This window comes from Aphanomyces invadans (genome assembly GCF_000520115.1).
Source record: "Aphanomyces invadans strain NJM9701 unplaced genomic scaffold supercont1.1, whole genome shotgun sequence".
NCBI lineage: Eukaryota > Oomycota > Saprolegniomycetes > Saprolegniales > Verrucalvaceae > Aphanomyces > Aphanomyces invadans.
Window position 1 is genome coordinate 466,835 of NW_008580146.1, and position 20,441 is coordinate 487,275.

Below are 20,441 nucleotides of genomic sequence, written 5' to 3' on the forward strand. Positions count from 1 at the left end.
AATCTATTTCGAATATTTAATTTTTGATGCAGTACGCCTGTCGAAACAAGGCGCTTTTCAGCCGACTGTTTGGTGTCGTATTTCCATAATTTCTCTGAAAGTGATCCTCAATTTGTCGATTCACCTGCTTAGTACATATGAGGAGAACAAGAGCTAGTCGCCGGGCGTGTATATGAGGAGAACAAGAGCTAGTCACCGGGCGTGTCAAATTGCCCAATTTCGAACATTGAAATATTTATATGCGTGGTGTGCCTTCCCAAATTGACGCCTCAATACTCCATAGTAGACGATTCACCGCTCCCCCCGACCTGCGCCAGCAAAGCAAATCTGGACAATGACGACGGCGTAAAGCCCAGATGACAGTCTGTCGGTGTGGCGGACGTGAGTTGACCAGCGCCGTGCTGGTCATGTGCACAGCGACATAGAGAACTAGTCTCGTTTTCACTACAGCTAGGAAGCCTGGCTGTGCACGTACTCGCAGACGCCCTTAGCAGCCTTGGCGATACCTATTACTTCACTTGCGGCACGATTCGAGGGCCGAGTGGATGCATGCGAGTCAGTTGGAATATGCCTGCCATGTGTAGCCATTGACCAAACTCATTCGTCGTCATTTTCGTTTTGCTCGTCGTCCGAGTCGCCGCGACTATATTGGCCCTTGCGGCTCGTTTCGTCGTCCTTCTTAGTGCGCCACTCGTCGTACGGGCACGTCGTGTACGTGAACGGGATCGCATCAAGTTGGAGGAGCCAGAGCGGGAACACCGCATCCTGTTCTTCGCGCTCCATGATCTCGGGGAAGATGAAGGCTTCCTTGAACGCTTCGATGCGGTCGAGTTGGTCGGGTTCGTCGAAAGCCAAGCTCGGTCGATGGTTTTCGTTCTTGTCGTTGTACACTTCAAAGTGCGCCTACCACCGTATCCACAATTGCATGATAGGTTCCATGGACAGCAGCATGCGCTGGGTACCTTGGCCAAGTAGAGTCCGGCACTGGGAGCCTTGGGCAGATCCATTTTCGTTTGTTCGAACGCCGTCTTGATCGTTGTCGCAGGCGTGGACCCTCGGAGCACGTCCATCGTCGTTCCAATCATCTTGCGGATATGATGGAGGAGGAAGCTCTGGCCGACTACACGCAACCGAATCCACTCGGTGCCGTTCTTCACAAACGGATCGTCTGCTTCAAAGGACAAGATGTATCGGTTGCATCTACCAAAACACAAATGACAAACGGTGCATCATTGCATCCATGAAGTCGCGAGTCGGTCGTACTGTGGGCTGTACGGTGGCAGCTTGGACGTGTAGTTGTGGAAGTTGTGTGTGCCGACAAAGATTGCCAGGGTCTCGCGAAGCTTGGCCAGCGCAGTCGCGTCCAGGCGAAACTCCTTTTGCATGGCCCATGCTTCAGGATCAACCTTGATGCTGTTGAACTCGTCGTACGTCGCTGCCGTCCATTGCCCGGACGCAGTCGCTGGCTTGTCGGTCATGACCCCCTTGGGGGCAAACACGAACGTCGGCGTCAGGTATTCGTACGTGCGACGATCGCACGAGTTTTTCGAGTTGAAGTTTTTGGTGACCGCGACGATGTCTAGCACTACAGAGAGTCCAATGGACGATGAGAAAGAGAGATGTCGACGGCGATGGCAGCGTTGCAATGCACATCGAGAACTGAGAAACGACCTTGAATGTCGGGTGGTAGAAATGAGTTCACGTTGTTGCGAAATTCGTTCAGCTTGCCATCTTCGATACACAGCTTCATGCTGACCAGCTGTCCTGCGGCGTGGACGCCCTTGTCAGTGCGCGCGGCCCGGTTCCATCCAATCTGTCGGGAACACAAATGAACACGACATTCTTCAGACGTGCAAACAAACTAACCTTTTGGATCATGCCGTAGTTGCAGCGAGCAATGCCGCCCGCTTCGTACAACGCGCGTTCGAGCTCGGCTTCAATCGTTTTGACGCCAATATTGCTATGGCATGGGGTATGTCCGCAGCAATCGCAAAGACAGTAAGATGCGTGCATGTACGTACACTTGCATGCCCGAGTAGTTCTTTCCGCAGTACGCAAGCAAGAGGCCATAGCGTTTCTTGGGGGCTGCACAACACTTATCAGTGGTGTCCGCTGGGTCGAGTTGCGCAGCGTACGACCCAGAGTGGATCGTGGCGGGAAATTGATTGCGCCGGTCGTACTCCTCTTCATCCTTTTTCTCGTCCACGACTCCCTCTGCTTCAGCTTTCTCACGTCGTGCCTTCTTCTCCGCCTTCTTTTCGGACCAGTGCTTCCGCTTCGGCTTCGCCATCGTCGTTGGCGGCAATCTTGAGTGGTTGCATCGAGTTCCAAAGGCCTTGTCAGATTGGATCTCGCACTTTCCAGAGCGTCGTACCTAAACCATGCCGTATTTTAACGATTGGCTCGGGGACAATTCAATAGATTTTGCAAGATAATAAAATAAAGCGGCGTCAAAAGAGCGTCCCGCCGTTGATTGGCCACGCATGTGGCTGGTCTCTAAACCACCGCTGACCAACGAAAGCACCGCTTTGGTTTAAGTTTCTTTTGACGTGTAAAGTTAAGCAATGGTACGTCCGCGATGATGGCGCTGTGTGTGTCGCTGCAGACAGGGAATGCTCAGGGGTGTGGTGCTGTTGCGTAGACCTTCTCCCGCTTCGTGACCATCGGCCGTGTGGCTTTGATCAACTACGGCCCTGACTCTGGCAAGTTGGCTACCATCATCGACGTTGTCGACGAAAACAAGGCGTTGGTCGAAGGTCCCTACAGCGTCACCGGCGTCAACCGCCACGTGATCTCGTTCAAGCGTTTGGCGTTGACTGACTTGTCCGTCAAGATTCCCCGCCAAGCTCGTGAAGCCACGTTGAAGAAGGCGTTGGCGAAAGCTGATATCTTGAACAAATGGGCCGCCACCGCCTGGGCCAAGAAGAGTGAAGCCAAGAAGACCCGCGCGGGTTTGAACGACTTCGCTCGCTTCAAGAGCATGATTGCTCGCAAGCAAAAGTCGTCCTTGATCAAGAAGGCGATTGCCGCTGCCAAGAAGAACTAAACAGAGCTGTCTCTGAATGGTAGTAGTCACTTGCTTAACCGTGTTGGGTTTGATTTATTGCTTGACGAAGACAAGGATTGCCATCCTCAACGAACCAAGGCCGTGGCTCCATGGTCAATAATACAACGTCGAAATGATTACAGCCCGTGCTTTCTTCTAAACGAATCGACTTGTTTCGCAGGCCTGGCCTGTACACAAGGCAGATCGACAATGTCTCCAACTAGATCAGCCTTCCCTTGCCCCGCAGACTCTGTTCGCGCTGACGATGTCCTCAGGCTACAAACGTTGAACGAGACCAGCCTACAGGACCCCTTATATCTTCCAGGGGAGGGTCGCAACGTGAGCTTGACAGGACACCACCGCCAACTGCGTGTGGTGGACATGTGCGGATGCATTTACACCCTTCCCAGTGTGTGCTCTCCCACAAATTTGTTTTTCAATTTTTCATGCGTATGCACAATGCTGACTGCAAGGTCGGCGTTTGCCTTCCATGCAACCACTTCAGAATTTCAAACGACTGGGACCGTCATGATGGATCCGTGGAGTTGAAAACTATTCCATGTACACCACAATCCCATCATGCACGTTGATCTCTACTTCGTACATATCTTGGTAACAAGATTCCCGTCGCGGGAAGGTGGTAGCTGCGGTTGACATAGTTCGCACTTCCCAGCAGTTGAGTATTTCAAGTACTCGGCATGAAAAGATGTCAAATCCCCGTGTTAAATGGTGTCGAGAACCAAGCAATTTAAGCCTGGGCCAACTTAGCATGGTGCGCCTTCTTTTGGGCGACGCGAGCCTTGCGCTGCTGCAAGCTGCGCTTAGCCTTGTTCTTGTACTTAAGATCAGGGGTGAACGCCTTCTTGGGAGCAGCGGTCGGGTCGGCGCGGATGGCTTCGTGCACAGCGGTGTACATTTCTTCGATATCATCCGGGCCAAGACCAGCCTTGACGTAGTGGGCGAAGTGCTTTTGGAACATTTCCGGGTCGTCTTCTTCCAGCTCCTTCATGTGGTTGGCGATGTGTTCACCGAAGATGCGCTCCTTGTGCACGTCAGCGTCGTACGACTTGGCGTCGCGGTCGTAACCAGGGAAGCGCTTTTCGCTGTGGGGGATGTCCAGACCGGCATCGGTCGCACCCTTCAACGCACCGAACACGCGGTTACCCGTCGAGGTCGTGCGGAGACCCACGTCCAAGAAAGCGCGGAAAGGGCGCTTTTCGTCGGCAACTTCCGCGACGTAGTACGTGCGGCCGTTGGCTTCAGTCTTGACGACCGTGCCGTCAATTTCCGTGTTGCCTTCGTAGTCGCCGTCCAAGCCGAGCTTGTTCAACAAGCGGCGGCCGACCAACAAACCCGTGGCGTAGGCAGCGGCGTAGTTCTTGAAACCAGCCTTCAACCCGTAGCGCTTGAGTTCGTCAGAGTAAGCCGAACACAAGATCTTGTCGCCGTCGATTTCGGCGTACGCAATTTGCGTGATGATGCGCTTGTTGGTGATGCGCACGACAAGGCGGTACTTGGGCGAGTTGTACTTGTTCTTGTCTTGCGTGATCAGGCGCTTGCGGGCGCGGTAGTCCGTCTTGCCTTCACGGCGACGACGGTACTTGACTTGGTAGCGCTTGAAGTAAGCCTTGTTCTTGGAAACCTTGACGAAGGGCATGCTAGTTTGGGGAAATTGAACAATACTGGCACTTCTGGCGGGGGTTGGCTCGAGGTGTTAACTGCACTCCGCGGGTGGGTGACCAAGTGGTTGGCTCTCAGCCCATTTCGTCGCCCAATCATCGTGCAGAAAATATTCGTGCTATTTTCTGATTGGATGCATGGTCGATTTTACATCGCCTGTGATTGGCGCAAAAACCGTGCCAAACTGTCGTGGTACTGGATGACATGTACCACAGCTCCATCTATTTAATTAGACATATTTCATGTGTAGCCCTACTACGGAAATATCAAGGACAACAACAGATATTTCCTCAAGTGTGTCGACCGTGGGCACCGCAGTGAAGTGACGTCTGGCGCACTGGGATGGGCTCCGAGTCTTGAATATTCAGAGCAACTAGCTGAAGCAGAAGGCACAGCGACCAACGCAGATCTTCTACCACACATGTCGTTCGTACACAAATTTATTTTTGCAGTTCAGTCAACCGGCGCTGGATAGCTTTAAACATGGCGGACTGTGGCTGCGTTTGTTTGGGGCTTGTCACGGCCACGGTATCAATCGCAATATCCCACTTGGCATCTGTTGTGGATTGGCGTCTGAGGCGGACGTGCACAGGGCGCTTGGATTTGATCAGCGGCACAAGGAGCACCAGGACTGCGTCTTTGACCTCCCGCGTGAGACTCGCAAATCGAAAACTCGACTCGTTCGTGGGGTGGTTCAACGCGACAGCAGACAACCACCGCGCAGCAGACGCCCGTGCCGCGAGATCTGACGTCCACGACGATAAAATGTGATCCACTTCCGGCGACTCGATCCCGAATGGAGGGACGGGTATCGCGTCGAGGAATCTACCCAAAAAATGTCGATCAGATTGCTTGACGAAGTGTGCCATGGAGCTCGTTACATTGGGTCGCACGGCTGCCACGTGTACAAGAGGTCGTGGATGGAGTTGGAATGGGTGGCCACCGCACGTTCAACCGTGGCGTCGTCGATAGCTGTCAAGAACGATGCAATGAATCGTGCAAACTCGACGACACGAGATTGCATCGGACCAGAGCCCAACGACGCCAACGCGTCTGTGTTTCGGATCTACTTCAATCAGGTGTTGAGAGCGCAAGCCGTTCGATATCGTCTTCGTCATCACCATGAGCTTGAGCGCGTAGTTGGCTTGGTCAAGCGACTGCAGCACGCGATGAAACGGTGTTTTCATCTCGCTCAGTCGGCGCTCGAGGGTGGCCCACGAAATGGCTTCCGACGGCGCTGTCCTCCTGGGTTCCCCAGAACTCAGAAGAGCCGTAATACAAATGAAGTCGGTACGCACCGAAAGAACGGCGACGTCGTGTCCTCACTCGCCATCAATTGGCGTTCGACGCCTTCGCCATGACGGGACGCAATACGAATTTGTTTGTTCGCGGCCGCCATCACCTCGTCCATTTGCACTTTGACCTCACGTTGCCACGTCTTCGCCAGCTGACGCTGCTCTGTCCGTAGTGCTCGCAGTTCGTTTAGCTGGCTCGAAATGTGTATTCGTCGCATTTGGGCTTGCGCTTCACGGCCCGATCGTTCCAATACCAAGGTCATTAGCCCATCCGTCAGGAATCCCATCGTGTCCGCGGAGTATGCGGTCCATAAGGCCTTGAGCTCATGCCATTCGTGACGCACATCCCCTAATTTTGATGACAACACGCTAAGTCGTTCTTGAGTCGCGTTTGATGGCTTTGAAGCGTATGCTTGGAAATATTCCATCGTCAGTATCGGTGCTCGGAGTGATTTCATTGCCTTGACATCGATACGGATCGAACGCAACTCCGTCCTCAGATCTCGCAACTTAGCTCTCCACTCAGCGAGCTGCTGGGTAGTCACCGTCACAGAGCTTGGGACTACACTTTCTGCATCGGGAGTCTCGCTCTTGTGGACGGCTAGAACATCGAGTTCTTCGACTTTGAGTAGCCGTGCAACCACGACGTCCTCCTCGATGCGCCGCTTTTCTTTCGCCAAGGCTGCACACGCCTCCTGTGAAGATGCAAGAGCCTCCACTGTCCGGGCAAGCGTGGCCTCCAGAGATCGAACCTTGGCGTCTTGGCTATTAGACAGAGAAATGAGTTCTACCACGCGGGCCTCCAAGGATGCGTTAGCGGTGGTGGATTCATCCAATTGGGTTTGAAGCGAGTGCATGGAGGTCTCGAGTGAGTGAAGCTGAGCCACTAGCGCTTCATTCTTGCGTATTTCGTCTTGAACTTTTCTTTCGGTTTCCTTTGCTTTGCATAGCGTCGCCTCAACGGACCTCAGTTTGTCGACTTGGGTTTTCGAGAAGGCAACAGCTTCTGCAAAACGTGCGTCCGACGACGCCTTCTCGACGGTGCTTTCACTCAGACGAGCTTGCATGTCGCTTATAGACGCTTCAAGCGTGTGAAATTGAGCCTGCAGCGCTGCGGTCTTGTGTTTTTCAGCCCTAAGCTCGATTGTGCGATTGCGTGCATCGTCCTCTGCACGTTGACGATATTGGATGGCATTGTCGAGTTCGTCACGGAGTTTCTTTAGTTCATTCGTGTACTGACGTTGAAGGGCTTCGAGTCCTTGACCATGGTGCTGACACGCGGCGGGAGGCTGCAGCACCTGTGAACGAGCTTGATTCAATTCCGCCTGTAGCGTCTGCAAATCCAGCAAGTGCTGGTCTTCTTGATGCTTGAGCTGGGAGCGACAAATAGCCACCTCTTCTTTACTCTTGGCAAGGGCTTCCTGGAGGAACTTGAGCGCCTTGTACGCATCCCGCAGCTCCGTCGCCGACATTGTCCGCCGCCGTTGACAAGTTCGGATGTTTCCATGCCACTGTCTGCCAGCATTTCATTGGGTCGAATCGACCAATCAGATGAGATATCGTATCACCGCTTAAAGATCGCTCTGCGTGCCACCTCAGCAAGCCAAGTTGCTTCCTCTTGGCGGTGTCAGCAGTCTGCGACGTTTGGCCATAGGTGCATAGCGTGGTCGTTAGAGCTCGTCGCTATGGGCAAGGCTATGATGGCTAGGATGGAAGCAGCTTTAAAACAGGATGTTCCAACAGAGATCACGAACGTTGGCAGCTCAACAAACGTGGCTGCGACTTGGACATCGTCTAGCATCGACTCTGTGGTTGAATTTGGGTTGCCTACCCTCGCTCATGCACCGCCACTGCGCATTGTCGCTTCCGGTCTGTCCAGCTTGAGTTGTAGCCATTGCCCCGAATCAATGGCGAGTCGCTGTGTGGACACTTCATGCGGTAGTAGTCCAGTTTCTTCATGGCAACCCCATGGCCACACTAGAAAGGCCAGCCAAACTTCTTGTGTTCAAACATTTACAACTCCCTCACACGACACGACGATCCAGACAGCGTGTTGGTTCATGCGGATTTCGAGGCGGTGGTCGCCGTCGTCGGGCCAACATTGGCGTTGGTGTTTTGCGCAAATTCGGCCTCGTCGACTGTCTGAAACAAGAACGCTTGCAGGATGTATTTCAGGTAGAATCCCATCACGTTGCTCCACGCTTCGCCGACATTTGGCGTGCCTTCCTTGCCAAGCCAGTGCATGATCACTTCGATGCACGTTCCCACATACACGGCAAAGTGGTGCGGCCTCATGAGCGGGATCGATCTGTGCATGTGGCCAAGATGACGACACCGATTCTTCACAAGTTCGTGGTCTTCAACCGCCGTTTTCAACACGAACGTCATGGCGAGCACGAGGACTTCCGCTCGCTTCTTCGGCGACGGAAACACGGCTTCCATGCTCGTGTCGCGCTGAAAGAGGCGGTGGAAGAACTCGTCCTGGAACAACACAATTCCTGCTTTGTCGTACCCCTTCATCTTGTCCGGGGTTGCTTTGCAAATGTCCCGCCACGTCTTGGTGCACTCTTGGGCATACGTGGGGTTGAGGGTGGGGAACAGTGGGAGGTTGGCGGGCAGGTAGTGGTGCACGTGGTCCGACGAGGCCAGACCATGCTTGAGAAATTCTTTGGTGGGGAATTTGTCTTCCGAGATGTCTCCCCGTGCCACCTTGCCTTGTTTTGCGCCCATTCCGATGATTGACAACCCCCCGGACAGTGATGATGTGGTCGAGATGTTGTCCTTTCCTCTGCAACTGCTAGGCAGTTTCGCGAGCACAAATAGCGCTGCCCACCCCTGTCCCCCTCGCTTCTGTGCTCTCTGGGTCCCATGCATTGTTGGCCGTGATCACAGCCTCCATGTACGTGCACAAGCAATGGATACACTCCAAGTCGACGAGCCTCGGCATGCATGGCGAACCAATCGGCAGGTCGCTCGCCCGCCGTTGAGACTTGTATGCGGCCGTAACCAAATGCCCAGTGATTGGCCATTTGTGTTTTTAACCAACTGCCATGTCAAAGCCACACAGCAAGCAGGATCTCGGAGGATCTCCGGCTGTGCATTGACAGAGCTGTTGTACGCACAACAGAAGCGTCTCAACACAAATGGCAAGGTATCGTTGCTTGGTTCATGTGGTCATGAGTCAGCTTCATTGCATATGAACCATGCATGGTAGCACATCCTGTACGTAGTTGCTTCATCGCACGCAATGTTGCCGCTACTTTGATCAGATAATCTGACTGCATTCACGAAATTAAAAAGTCAACATGGTCTGGAATCCGCTATTGAAGATAATAATATTCTTCATGAGAACCGGTTGGAAAGTTGCGAGAGCGTTGGGACGCTATTTTGAGCGAAACGGACACGAAGGGCACACAGCATCATGCGATGGCTGGGGTATTCGAATCCCCTTCACAGGAGCCACCGATCGATAGCAATGCTCGTCAGGTGCAGTGGGAGTTGCGTCAAGTATCACGTCGAGGTTCAAGTGTATGTAGCCATGGAGCCAGTAAGCCCAAGTTGGACGTAGAGATATGGAGGAGATGCGAGAACGTGTCGAAGGAGACGCTATGGTCAGTGCGCATCTCATCGAGGCGGTTGAAACAGGTTGGCACATCGCTCATGGTGGTGGCCTGAATTGCGAAGAGGATGCACGTGGTGGCATTTTCAAACACTCATCTTGAAACCGGCTGACTTGCCGCGGCGCTTGTAAGAGCTGGACATCACGACCACTGCACCCTCATCGGGCGTCCCCATGGCGACACCATCGTCCGTCACGCCATCGTCGACGGAACCGACCACGGTAGCTCCATTTAGCCCTGCCCCATCGACGACACTTGCGCCACAGACGTCATTGCCAGCCACCACGACATCTCCGTCGACAACGAAGCCGTCGGTGACAACCACGAGCAGCCCACCGGTTCCAATCACATCGAAACCAGCAAACAGCCCCGTCGAGCCAAGTGCCACTCCCTCCATGACGTCAGTCACCTCTACGCCCTCTCCTTCGTCCTCGACCATGCCAACAAGTCCTGAACGGACAACCGTCGTTGTTTCGTCATGGCCGACGCTTCCATTTTCGACCCCCGCACCCCAACAAGGTAATTGACCTAGTAACTCATGACGGCATGATCTATTCGATGCGATGTAGATGTCCCGGATATTCAAAACGTTGTGGCTGCCTGGGCCAACGACACCACAGTCCCTCCATCCACGGTCCCAAATACTCCTTCCAATCCCGGCAACAACCAAGCCATGTTAATCGCCATCATTGCGTGCGCGACACTCGCGGTGTTTCTCGTGGCATTCTTCGTCATCTTGTTCTTGCGGCGGCGGGCGCGCGGCTCCGAGAGCGACGGCCGTGGCGACGATGGCGCAGTATTCCTTGGGACACCTCCGTCGACGGCATTCAACAGTCGAAGTTCGCATCGCAACCCGCACGTGTCGCCTCGCCAACGCCACCGCTTGTCCAAATTGACGCCACGGTCGCTGTTCCAGCACTCTGCGAAGCAGCCGACACCGACATCCACATCGAACGCGTCGTGCACCGCGCCAAGCCCCGTGGACTTCAGCCTGGACTACGGAGGTGTTGAGTACCACAACAGCTTTGCCAGGTCCGCCGCTTCCAACCGCAGCTTCGCTGTGGACGACATTCGCGATGACGACTCGGCTGGGTCATACCGGTCCGACGACGCGAATGGTTCCTTTGACCTTCGACTGTCGACGCCAGCGTCGTCCGATGCGAGAAGTCTATCGTTCAGCTACCGAGTCACGTCGCCCGGCGCTGCTACACCATCTAGTGTGCTCAGCGTCACTTCGGACTTGGCCATGCTGGACGATGGCCAACGACGGTCGAGTGGCGCTTCCTCCAACTTCAGCATTCCCGTCGAATGCAAGGAAGACTTGGTGGGGGGTAGCTGCCACGACGACCAGTTCATGCACCTCCACGACGACGCGATGAAGGTGACCATGGACCGCCAAGATCGACGGCCGAGCAGTGTGTGCTCCGACATGTCGTCGTATCATATTTAAGTAGCACGTTATTTCCACAATGGCACGCAACTTGCGGTGGATGAAGGAATTGGTTTGGCAGCACCGGATGATGCCCCGGCGGGGCCTCCTGCGAGTCGTGGCAAAAGATGTGGTGTCGAAGCAGTGATGACGGATGGAAAGTGTTTGTGTGGCTTCGGGGCGCTTACTGTGATTGCCCGAACGGCGGTGGGGGGTGGCGGCGGCGCGTGTTGCTGTATAACACTCGCGAGCATCGCTTGCAACTCGGCCTTGGCTTGGCTTTCGTGGCTGAGTTGAATTTGAAGCTGGCGGTTCTGCTCCGCTAACATGCCTTGCCACTCTTCGTCCTTGTCTCGCTGCTCCGACGCAGTAGCCTACAACTTGGTTTCGAAACCGAAGCGGCAGGACCACACGTACACGTTGAGTTTCGAGTGTTTGGCGAAGGGTTTGCACTTGGGCCATCAGCATTTGATTCGTTTCGTGTGCAGATGCCGAGAGTTTCTGCAGTTCTTCGTTGCGCCGAAGCGTTGCGTTGGACCGGGTGACCAAGTCTTCCTCGTGGGCGAGCGCCAGTTGATGGGTGTGGCGAAGCTCCTGTCGGAGTTGTTCGACGACTGTGTCCTTGTCGGCCACGACTTTTTTGAGTTGCCTACGGCTGCACGCTCAGAGCTATCTAGAGTGCGATCCAAGTCAACGAACCGAATCTCGTCGGCTAGAGTCCGCGCAATGTCGCGCCACTTCATGTCCATCGTTTCTCGAACATGCGCCAACTCTTTCGACTCAAATTCCTGTCGAGCTTGGGGTCAAGATGACAGGTCGTCGTGTAGGAGGCGTTGTGTACCAATGTCTCGTACAGCACGTCGGCGCTGCGCTCGGCTTGCTGCAGCATCGCTTCGCACCGTGCGGTCGCTGGATCAACAGGATCTTTGACATGGCGTTGCAATTGTAACCTACTCGGTTCTTGGATCACGTCCCAATCTTGATTCTACACATGCCAAGTCGTCACAAGTTTCTTCCGCTTCGTTGCGTACGTCGACAGCGTTGGCATGCGGGCCCAAGGGCAACATTGGCGGCGCTGGGGGGGTGCCGAGAGTAGCTGCCGCCTGCTCCTACACGCCACAAGGGCAGATCAGACTCATAGGCAGACCGCACAACGCAATGGCGAGCCGAATTGGCGTACTTGGAGTTGCAGCATCTTCCGCAAGCCTTCGAGCTCGCATTGCACAGTTCGCTGTCAGATACGTGCGCCATGAATTGAAGCCGAACAAACACCAATGCCAACCTGCACGGACCCAAGTTTCGAGTACGCTTGGTGCGTGAACGAAATCGACTCCAACATGACGGCACTTTGGTCGAAATCGACGAAAAGTCGCGCAGAGTGCATCACAGTTACAACCATCGCGACGAACGCGACGTTGACGTCCGTCGCTGCAGATAGATGCCCCCGACAACAGCCCAAGCTCAACTTACATGCTACAACACGAGCGCGGAGCCTCGTCCGCGGGGCTCGCACGCCTCTGACAGTGCACAAAGGTTCTCTCTTGAAGACACACTCTGCACTGTCCAAGTGTTATGATGTTTGGCAGAAAGCTCACGGCATGGTGCAGCTTGTCCATCCTTGCAATTCCAAAGGAGCGGTCACAACCACGGTGGATCCTGGAGAGAAGCAGTCGCCGGGACTTGGGCGGCTTGGCCGATGACACGACGGGCTACGAATCGCTGCAGTCCCCACATCACGCATCACATGAACTCGAGAAGAAGTCCTCCTTTTATCGCACCAATGGGGTTTGCATTGAAAACTTAACTGCCCCACACGTTGAGGACAAGCTCCTTACAAGATTTGCTTGATGAACTTGTTGATTTCCTCGCCGCGGTTGCCGTGGTCACCGCCTTCAGCGAAGTGCAACAACTTTTGGGTGTAGCCACCGTTGGGCGACGACAATTGGAAGGGCCACAAAAAGTTGGCAGCTTCCTTGAAGTGGGGGCCGCACGTGAACACTTCGTGGATCAAGTCTTCCATACAGATGATGCCGAACTTGCCCAAGACCTTTTCCACCAACGAGTTGTCGGTCAAAGCAATGCGCTGCTTGTTGATCTTGCCAAAGCCACGCTTGTAGATCAATTCGCGGGTCGACTTCAAGTTGGGGTAGCCGTACGCGATAAAAGGCTCCACGAGGCGCAACATGTTGATTGTAGCCTTGTTGAGCTTGACGAACACGCCGTTTTGGATTTGCGTCAAGCGGAACAACTTCAGGATCTTGCGGACCTTGGGGGACACGCCAATGATACCGCGAATGCGCACCACGAACGCGACCTTGGCTTCAGCAGGCACGTAAAAGTTACCGGCAGCCTTGGCTTGGCGGCGGAGCAGCACGTTTTGCTTTTCAATCTAGAGGGGACGCACGATAAGGGATGGCTTGGCCGCGACGTGGGGGCATATGGCGACGTAACGTACGCTGCGGTATTCCTTGACGTACTTTTCGGCAGACTTGAACGCGATTTGCTTGACCTTGAGGGCATGCTTCTTGGCGGCGACGACAGCTTCGGCCTTCTTGGCCTTGACCACTTCAAGAGTGCGGCGCTTCTTGAGGATGGATTCGGGCACAAGCCTACACAAGGCAACAATTAATATACGGGTCCAACAGCCACTTGTTGCCGCTGCCTGCAAACAGCGCAACACGGTTGGGGCGTTGGAACGAGACGGCAGCGACACTGCCACGCTGCCGCCACAGCACCCAGTGATGGGGTTACATGACCGACAGTGCGTGGCGGTGTCGGCTGCCCATCGCCCGTACTTGTGGATTTAAACAGAGTTGTTGAAACGCAACAACACTGTCACAGTCCCCGACAATGATGCGCGTGGCGCACAAAGACAGGATGTGTTGGATGGTTTGGAGACAGAAGCTCCCAAACGCAAGCGCCACGTGGGTGGCGCTTGCCCATCCAAAATGAATTTCAAGAGAAAGGCATCTTGCAACCACAGTCCATGTGCGATCAGCGACGTGCCACGCGGAAGACGTGTCGTGGTGCAAGGGTAGCAGCCTTACTCTCATAATCCTCGTCCACAACCCGTTCCAGGAACAAGGAGGTGGTGAGATGGAGGCACAGAAGCGTGCACAAGCGGGAAATTGGTGGACTGAGTTGTCAACACGTCGTCTTCTTCCAGACAACACCAAGTTCGTGTTGGTTTTGCTCGTACAAGGTGGCATAAAGCACTCACACGTTGTTGGACTTGGCCTTGGCAGGCGTCTTCGTCACAGCCTTGGTCGTCTTGGTCGTGGCTTTGGTGGGGGCCATGGTTTCTTTCTGGTGCGGATTGAAAGTGGCGACCAGAGCACACAACAACGGCTCGAGGTTTGCACCACCCAACGACCATCAGAGCATTGATTGGCTGAATTCTCCTCTTCGTTTCTCTGATTGGTTGTTCTATATATGTGATGAACTGTATGGAGTATGTCACTAATATTGTTTAGGGATTTTTAAGGGCACTACGTATTTAAGGCAGTTGGACGCCACACACCTTGGTGTAACCACTTGTCAATGTCTGGCGAGGCCCCCCGAAGCAAACACCATGGATGCGCCGCTGAACGATGACGCAGTGGCGCTTACGAGAAACAAGGCACTGGCGGTGTCGCTGGCGTTGCTGTGGTGGTGTATTGTCGAGGCGTGTTCCTGGTGGTGAAACGGTCGACGGCGCAACGGTTTCACTTTGAACAGACGCAGCTCTCGCCGTGCTGCTGGGAATGACGACACCGCCGCAGCAAACGACGTTCAGTGTTTATGGCGCGTTATTCAAGGTGGACGTGCGGTATCAATTCATCGCCGCCTTAGGTCGTGGATCGTATGGCATCGTGTGGTACGTCGATATTTTCATTGCAGATGGACCCGCATGCCATTCTTGCGACGACTGTAGTTCTGCGCGAGATCTGGTGACTGGGGAAAAGGTGGCCATCAAACGAGTGTCCCCCATGGCCCGTAAGCAGAACGATGCCAAACATACGCTGCGAGAGATCTGCCTCATGCAATCCCTGGGAGCCCATCCAAACGTACGTGTTTACAACATGGTCTGGCATCTCATGCCAACGGGACAGGTTGTGGGGGTCAAGAACATGTCTGTCAACGTTGCGGACGACGAGCTGTACATTGTTATGGACTTTATGGATACTGACATGCACCGAGTCATTCAAAGCAGCCAGGTACGGACGTTGCACGATGCTCGGCACTTCCCGAGGCATGCATGTCTTGTAGCCGCTGTCCGAGTCGCACTACAAGTTTTTCTTGCACCAAATCCTGCGAGGCGTAAAGCACCTCCATGACAATGGCGTGCTCCATCGCGACCTTAAGCCGGGCAACATCCTCGTCACCAAGAACTGTCAAGTCAAAATCGCAGATTTTGGACTTGCGCGCAGCGTGCCCAAGCGGACAATATCCAAACCCCGACCAGCATCTGCCGGTCCAACGAAGAAAGACACGGCTGACTCCGACTGGCAACCCATGACCGAGCACGTGGTCACGCGGTGGTATCGCGCCCCCGAGCTCATGCTGCAGCCGGACGGTCAGTACAACACCGGCGTCGACATGTGGTCTGTGGGATGCATCTTTGCAGAGGTAATCACAGCCCCATTCGCCGACGGCAGTGCCCCTGTGCAGACAACCCCAAAGGCTAACACGGATGGGATGGTGATAGATTCTCGGCCGCAAAGCATTCTTTCCCGGGAAAAACTTCATCCACCAACTCACATTGATTTTTGACGTCATTGGCACGCCATGCACAAACGACGTGAAGAAAATGAAGAGCACGCAGGCCCAGCGGTTCATCAAGAGCTTGGGGAAGAAGGCCAAGGTGCCGTTCCGCACGCTCTTTCCAACGGCAAGTCCTGATGCGATCGACCTCCTCGACAAGCTCCTCCAGTTTGACCCCACCGCACGGTGCACGGTCGACGAAGCGCTCGCCCACCCGTACATGCAAGGCATCGACAAGCGATACGCATACAAAGACATTTCGGTTCGCAAGTCGTCTAGTGACGTAGTCCACTCCAACTCTTGGGTGTAGGTGCCGGCAGGACGACTGCAGATGCCGTTTGAATCCCAAAACGTGTCAAGAAATGATCTTGTCAAGCTGATTCAACAAGAAGTTAACGCATTTCATGCCAACAGCGTCGCCCCGATGCCGACCCCGACTGCAGCCTCAGCTGCCCCCAGTGACTCGATTGCACCCCACGCTACAGCATCGACCGTGCTTGAACAAACCCCCGCTGGGCTACGAACCATTCACGCCTTGTCAAGGCAATGCACTGCCCAAGACACGAGGGCGAAAGAGACTGGGCGCGTCACATGTCAGAATGTCGACCTCGTCAAATCCATGTTGGGAGCCACACGGTCGACTCCAACATCTTTCAACAACGACGTTGCCACCTTTGCGCACCCACCACCACCACCCAATACACCACCGCCCAGAGAGACCCAATCTGGTCATGCAAACCTCCCCCTGACCACTCAAAACAGCGACCCCCCAATGAACGCCACGTTGACGTCCCAACGCGACTCTGTGCAAGTCATGGGCCTCACGTCCCTCCTCCCCCGAACACGACCCACCAGTGCCGCCCGCGCCCGCCCCATTCCTCCAGCCACACAACCTTCCGTATTAGCCTCGCATGTGCAGCCCTCCGCGGCTGCTTCGGTTGCTACGGCGACCACCTCGTCTTCATCTTTGACTCGACCGACCAGCGCAGCGCGTACCCGTCCACCTGTTGTGATCCCCACACATGCCGCAGCGGACGATCAGCCAGCCCAGTCGTCGTCGTCATCGTCGTCGGACGACGATCATAGTTACGCTCCACGCCCCACAGGGGCAGCAGCCCCTCGAGCCCCCCTCGCAGCCACGTCGAACACCCCTTCCATGCGGCCAAAGTCGGCCCCAGGACGAACAGCACTCCAAAAACAATCGGCACCGTGTGTTGGATCGACCGCTTCGCTCATTCGATCGACTCAGAGGCACAGAAAGCCGTCGCGCAACATCACGGGTGCACTCCCCGATGGACACGCCAACCAACTGCCGGAAGGACAGCAAGACAACGACATCGAGCCTGCGAAGCGAGGAAAGAAGCTCACAGTGCCTGTGAGCCCCAAGTTTTCCGTGATGTCGTGGCAGAAAGCTCGCCCCGCCACCGCCAAACACCTGTCAGGAGGCAAGACTACCGCCCCGCGAGGGGTGAAAAAGCGATAGTAACGAGATGGGTCAGCTTCTTTGTTCTCGTGCTTGACGCACATAGTCGTCGATATACAGGATGAAAACGCTCGAGCTATTGATGTGGTTCCATCGTGACTTGCGACGGAGTAGGCGGCGGGGACGCGGCGGTATTGGCTGCTGCTTCGGCCTGCCATTTCTCAAAGTCGGCGCGCGGGAGGGCGAATGATGCGTCACCGGACGCCGCGCGAAGCGTTTGCTCGAGCGTGACGGCCGCCACGTTGTCTGTGACGTTCGCCATGGTGGCCGCGAACAAGGAACTGTCGTCCTCATCCATGTCTCGAGGCGAACGGGGTACATCGCGGGCAGCAGCCAACGCTTGGCGTGCGTCTTGAGTCTTTGCAACCGATGCTGCCGCCGCGACCCAATCGGTTGGTGGAAGTTGGTCGTCATCTTCTTGAGCATTCACTGCCGCGTGCGGACGATGGATCTTGTAGACCATGGCGGCTTCGGCCTCGGCGGCTTCCTCGTCCTCGTCACTGCCTTCTTCATCACTCAGAGCGGGCAAGTCGAGACGGTTCCGTCGGTCGTCCACCTCTGCTTGGCACGAGGCAAGGTATGCATCCTAGTGACATAATAAACGGGCGTGGACAAGTGGGCGGCGCAATGTACCTGGGCCGCGACCACTTCGTCGGACGATTCGCATGCTGCATAGGCATCCAACACGTCGGCGTTGATCTTGAGGAACTCCATGCCCCATGGAAACTCGTCCATCAGCTGCACTGCTTCGTCCTACACGTGCCGTTGTAAGAAGAATGGGTGAAATGGAAGGACGACGAACCGCCAAGCCAACAATGTATAATGTCGCCGCGATGGCTTCCACGCACGACAGTTTGTGCGGCTTGCCGTAGTTGACAGTGTTCGCAGCGACGAGGAAAGGAAGCAAGCGATGCGTCCCCGAGTTGATCTGCTTAATGCCCATTTCTTGAATTCGCGCCCATGAACAGTCGATCACGGAGATTCCAACCGACTCGACAATGCCCAAATCTTCGCGGGATACAAGCTTCGTACCATGCGGCGACAACACGATGCCCCGGAAATGCGCGCCGGGCTTCATGCTCGTAACATATCCAAGACGACACAACTTGCGCCCCGTGCAGCGCTTGGAATCGCATTGCTGGAAGTCCCACATGCGCAATGCAATTGGGAACGATCTGCGCTTGAAGGACAGATTCGATTCGCCTTCGCCCTGTGTTTCCTCGCGAGGCGCTCCGCGGCGGCGATCTTCGCGCTTTGGTTTGATACTACCGGCGCCGCCTTTGCTCTTGCCGCCACTTCGGGAGCCGGCTCCTCCGTCGCGCTTGTTCGCCTTCTTCCCGCGGCTTTCCATTATCACAATGGGACTCCAATGAGGGCAATTCAATAGTGATTGGCTAAAAATTTAATCCGTTAGCCAATCAACGATCTAGAATTCCAACCAGTCGTTGCCAAGTTCAATGCACCAGCCATTTTGAACCAAGATCCCGCGCGATGTCCAAGCGCACGGTCGACCTGGTCCATGAACCGAGCGCTGCGGCCTCAGCACCGCTCCTAGGTATGTCCTTATCACGATATCTATGTTCATTCATGAATCTCACACACAATTGCGTTCATGCAGTATCCTTCCGCGGTGGCCCGCCACTCACAAACACGGGGTTCCACTGCCAGGTGTACGAACACGCCGCCAAGAAAAAGCGCATCGTGGTTGCTGACACAGAGAAAGTCACGTACCAGGCGGCCAATTTTGGTCATGGAAACTCGAACGGCGACTTGTCCAGCTACGTTGTCGGCGTTGTGGACAAGGACACAAACACAGTCCAACTATTCAACGTCGACCAGGTCTACGTGATGCAGCAAAGCGTCAAGAGCTTCCGGGAGAATGTCGACGACAACACGCAAGACGTAAGTTCGCTCGAGCATGTACTTATTCTCAGCGAGTATTCACCTGCCGTTGTTCGTGGCAGTCGGTGTCGTACTCGGAATGCCAGAAGAACCTTGTCGACGTGTTTGGGAGCAAAGCATCCAAGCGCATTGTCCGGTCTCGCGAAGAAAACAAGATCCAAGTCGAAAATATTCGCGGAGCGTCGTCCATCACCCAGACTTTCTCGGAAAAAGTCCAAGAGAACTCGGACCTGCTCGCGGCGAAACGCGCCGCAGACCCCAAGTTCTCTGCTGGTACCAAGTCACGGCAACCCGAACAATATCAAATTCAAACGTATGCGCTTTGTAGACGGATTTGCCATGGATGCGACTCGTTTGGCGATGTTGCCGCCTTGCAAGTTGGATGCGCTGACTCCAGACGGCGTCTACGACATCTCGAAATGTAATCTTCCCCAACGTTGCTGTGTGGACGTTGCTGATACCCGTGATGTAGTTTTGAGCAACGACGTGATGGAGTCATTGCTCATGAAAGCGGACGAATTCATCTCGGTCCTGTCGACCAGTGCGTTGTCCGAGTTCCTTGCCCAGAACGACGTGGCTGCTGCCAACTATATCACGCAAGTCATGACGTCCATGGGCAAGCCGTACGACCGGGAGAATGTCGCGCTCATGCTGTACGTCATGTACCTCGTGCAGTTCTTCCAAGCGCGGTATCCGCTGCAAGCCAGTGCTGCCTCGCTCAGCGAAACCATGAACGTGCCGCATTTGGTCGTCAAGCAAATATTGGGCACGTTCGCCGAAGCCACGGTCAACTCGTACGGGAAGACCAGGTACGGCGACGACCCTAGTGAACGTCCCGTCTTTTTCATTCGATGTGGACCCGTAGTTATGCGCAATCGAAGGTCCTGAAGGACAAACTCCTGCTATATTTGCTCGTGGTGGCGCTAACCATCGGCGGGTTCAGCCTCGATGTGTCGGCTATCGCCGCCGATCTGAAGCGCGCCCCGTCCAAGTATGTATCGTTCTCCGTCCACCCATCGCTCACTTTGTGCATCCAGCATCATCGGGTACACGAAACAAGTGGGATGCCGAGTCGACAAAGTCAAGACAGACTCGAGTGGTCTAGGCGGCAAGAAGAGCGAAAGTTTCCGCGCGATCTTGACCCTGCCACTCCAGTTTCCGTCTCTCAAGAAAGGCGGGCCATCTCGACGTTAACACTTATCAATTTCATCTTGCGTACTTACGTCACCAAACACGATGTGCG

General features: G+C 54.9%; 11 protein-coding genes across 14 annotated transcripts; 4 read left to right on the forward strand and 7 right to left on the reverse strand.

The window, feature by feature from the left end:
- Window positions 1–434: 434 nt before the first annotated feature.
- On the reverse strand, window positions 435–2,325 carry H310_00137. Of its 2 annotated transcripts, XM_008862786.1 has the most exons (6): window positions 2,022–2,325; window positions 1,867–1,960; window positions 1,672–1,813; window positions 1,264–1,585; window positions 963–1,200; window positions 435–903 (listed from the first exon to the last, which is right to left on the reverse strand). In XM_008862786.1, exons 1-6 carry the CDS (start codon window positions 2,288–2,290, stop codon window positions 598–600), a joined length of 1,371 nt encoding a protein of 456 aa, XP_008861008.1. In that variant the 5' UTR covers window positions 2,291–2,325; the 3' UTR covers window positions 435–597. The 2 variants fall into 2 exon arrangements, with proteins under 2 accessions (XP_008861008.1, XP_008861009.1); XM_008862787.1 differs by having other exon boundaries at window positions 1,867–2,325.
- Window positions 2,326–2,505: 180 nt separating this feature from the next.
- H310_00138 (hypothetical protein) lies at window positions 2,506–3,274 on the forward strand. The gene is made up of 2 exons (XM_008862788.1): window positions 2,506–2,567; window positions 2,642–3,274. The coding sequence occupies exons 1-2, from the start codon at window positions 2,565–2,567 to the stop codon at window positions 3,044–3,046; spliced, it is 408 nt and encodes a 135-aa protein (XP_008861010.1). The 5' UTR covers window positions 2,506–2,564; the 3' UTR covers window positions 3,047–3,274.
- Window positions 3,275–3,545: 271 nt separating this feature from the next.
- On the reverse strand, window positions 3,546–4,776 carry H310_00139 (hypothetical protein). Its single transcript, XM_008862789.1, has one exon. The coding sequence runs from the start codon at window positions 4,701–4,703 to the stop codon at window positions 3,795–3,797; it is 909 nt and encodes a 302-aa protein (XP_008861011.1). The 5' UTR covers window positions 4,704–4,776; the 3' UTR covers window positions 3,546–3,794.
- A 368-nt stretch (window positions 4,777–5,144) lies between these two features.
- On the reverse strand, window positions 5,145–7,518 carry H310_00140. Of its 2 annotated transcripts, XM_008862790.1 has the most exons (4): window positions 6,025–7,518; window positions 5,848–5,971; window positions 5,608–5,792; window positions 5,145–5,551 (listed from the first exon to the last, which is right to left on the reverse strand). In XM_008862790.1, exons 1-4 carry the CDS (start codon window positions 7,491–7,493, stop codon window positions 5,167–5,169), a joined length of 2,163 nt encoding a protein of 720 aa, XP_008861012.1. In that variant the 5' UTR covers window positions 7,494–7,518; the 3' UTR covers window positions 5,145–5,166. The 2 variants fall into 2 exon arrangements, with proteins under 2 accessions (XP_008861012.1, XP_008861013.1); XM_008862791.1 differs by having other exon boundaries at window positions 5,608–5,971.
- Window positions 7,519–7,993: 475 nt separating this feature from the next.
- On the reverse strand, window positions 7,994–8,772 carry H310_00141 (hypothetical protein). Its single transcript, XM_008862792.1, has one exon. The coding sequence runs from the start codon at window positions 8,749–8,751 to the stop codon at window positions 8,080–8,082; it is 672 nt and encodes a 223-aa protein (XP_008861014.1). The 5' UTR covers window positions 8,752–8,772; the 3' UTR covers window positions 7,994–8,079.
- An 842-nt stretch (window positions 8,773–9,614) lies between these two features.
- Window positions 9,615–11,091, forward strand: H310_00142 (hypothetical protein; the record flags this gene model as incomplete). The annotated part of the gene is made up of 2 exons (XM_008862793.1): window positions 9,615–10,160; window positions 10,211–11,091. The coding sequence occupies exons 1-2, from the start codon at window positions 9,815–9,817 to the stop codon at window positions 11,089–11,091; spliced, it is 1,227 nt and encodes a 408-aa protein (XP_008861015.1). The 5' UTR covers window positions 9,615–9,814.
- Window positions 10,997–12,436, reverse strand: H310_00143. Of its 2 annotated transcripts, XM_008862795.1 has the most exons (8): window positions 12,353–12,436; window positions 12,251–12,301; window positions 12,102–12,179; window positions 12,025–12,055; window positions 11,912–11,979; window positions 11,770–11,858; window positions 11,488–11,719; window positions 10,997–11,444 (listed from the first exon to the last, which is right to left on the reverse strand). In XM_008862795.1, exons 1-8 carry the CDS (start codon window positions 12,407–12,409, stop codon window positions 11,100–11,102), a joined length of 951 nt encoding a protein of 316 aa, XP_008861017.1. In that variant the 5' UTR covers window positions 12,410–12,436; the 3' UTR covers window positions 10,997–11,099. The 2 variants fall into 2 exon arrangements, with proteins under 2 accessions (XP_008861017.1, XP_008861016.1); XM_008862794.1 differs by having other exon boundaries at window positions 11,912–12,055.
- Window positions 12,437–12,819: 383 nt separating this feature from the next.
- Window positions 12,820–14,417, reverse strand: H310_00144 (hypothetical protein). The gene is made up of 3 exons (XM_008862796.1): window positions 14,291–14,417; window positions 13,526–13,679; window positions 12,820–13,459 (listed from the first exon to the last, which is right to left on the reverse strand). Exons 1-3 carry the CDS (start codon window positions 14,365–14,367, stop codon window positions 12,902–12,904), a joined length of 789 nt encoding a protein of 262 aa, XP_008861018.1. The 5' UTR covers window positions 14,368–14,417; the 3' UTR covers window positions 12,820–12,901.
- A 369-nt stretch (window positions 14,418–14,786) lies between these two features.
- On the forward strand, window positions 14,787–18,670 carry H310_00145 (CMGC/MAPK protein kinase). The gene is made up of 6 exons (XM_008862797.1): window positions 14,787–14,926; window positions 14,984–15,116; window positions 15,162–15,266; window positions 15,319–15,678; window positions 15,758–16,075; window positions 16,124–18,670. The coding sequence occupies exons 1-6, from the start codon at window positions 14,814–14,816 to the stop codon at window positions 17,294–17,296; spliced, it is 2,202 nt and encodes a 733-aa protein (XP_008861019.1). The 5' UTR covers window positions 14,787–14,813; the 3' UTR covers window positions 17,297–18,670.
- On the reverse strand, window positions 16,105–18,667 carry H310_00146 (hypothetical protein). The gene is made up of 3 exons (XM_008862798.1): window positions 18,099–18,667; window positions 17,930–18,049; window positions 16,105–17,882 (listed from the first exon to the last, which is right to left on the reverse strand). The coding sequence occupies exons 1-3, from the start codon at window positions 18,645–18,647 to the stop codon at window positions 17,373–17,375; spliced, it is 1,179 nt and encodes a 392-aa protein (XP_008861020.1). The 5' UTR covers window positions 18,648–18,667; the 3' UTR covers window positions 16,105–17,372.
- A 95-nt stretch (window positions 18,671–18,765) lies between the features above and the next one.
- On the forward strand, window positions 18,766–20,430 carry H310_00147 (hypothetical protein). The gene is made up of 7 exons (XM_008862799.1): window positions 18,766–18,851; window positions 18,915–19,198; window positions 19,261–19,471; window positions 19,527–19,619; window positions 19,671–20,007; window positions 20,064–20,189; window positions 20,236–20,430. The coding sequence occupies exons 1-7, from the start codon at window positions 18,788–18,790 to the stop codon at window positions 20,390–20,392; spliced, it is 1,272 nt and encodes a 423-aa protein (XP_008861021.1). The 5' UTR covers window positions 18,766–18,787; the 3' UTR covers window positions 20,393–20,430.
- The last annotated feature ends 11 nt before the right edge of the window (window positions 20,431–20,441 follow it).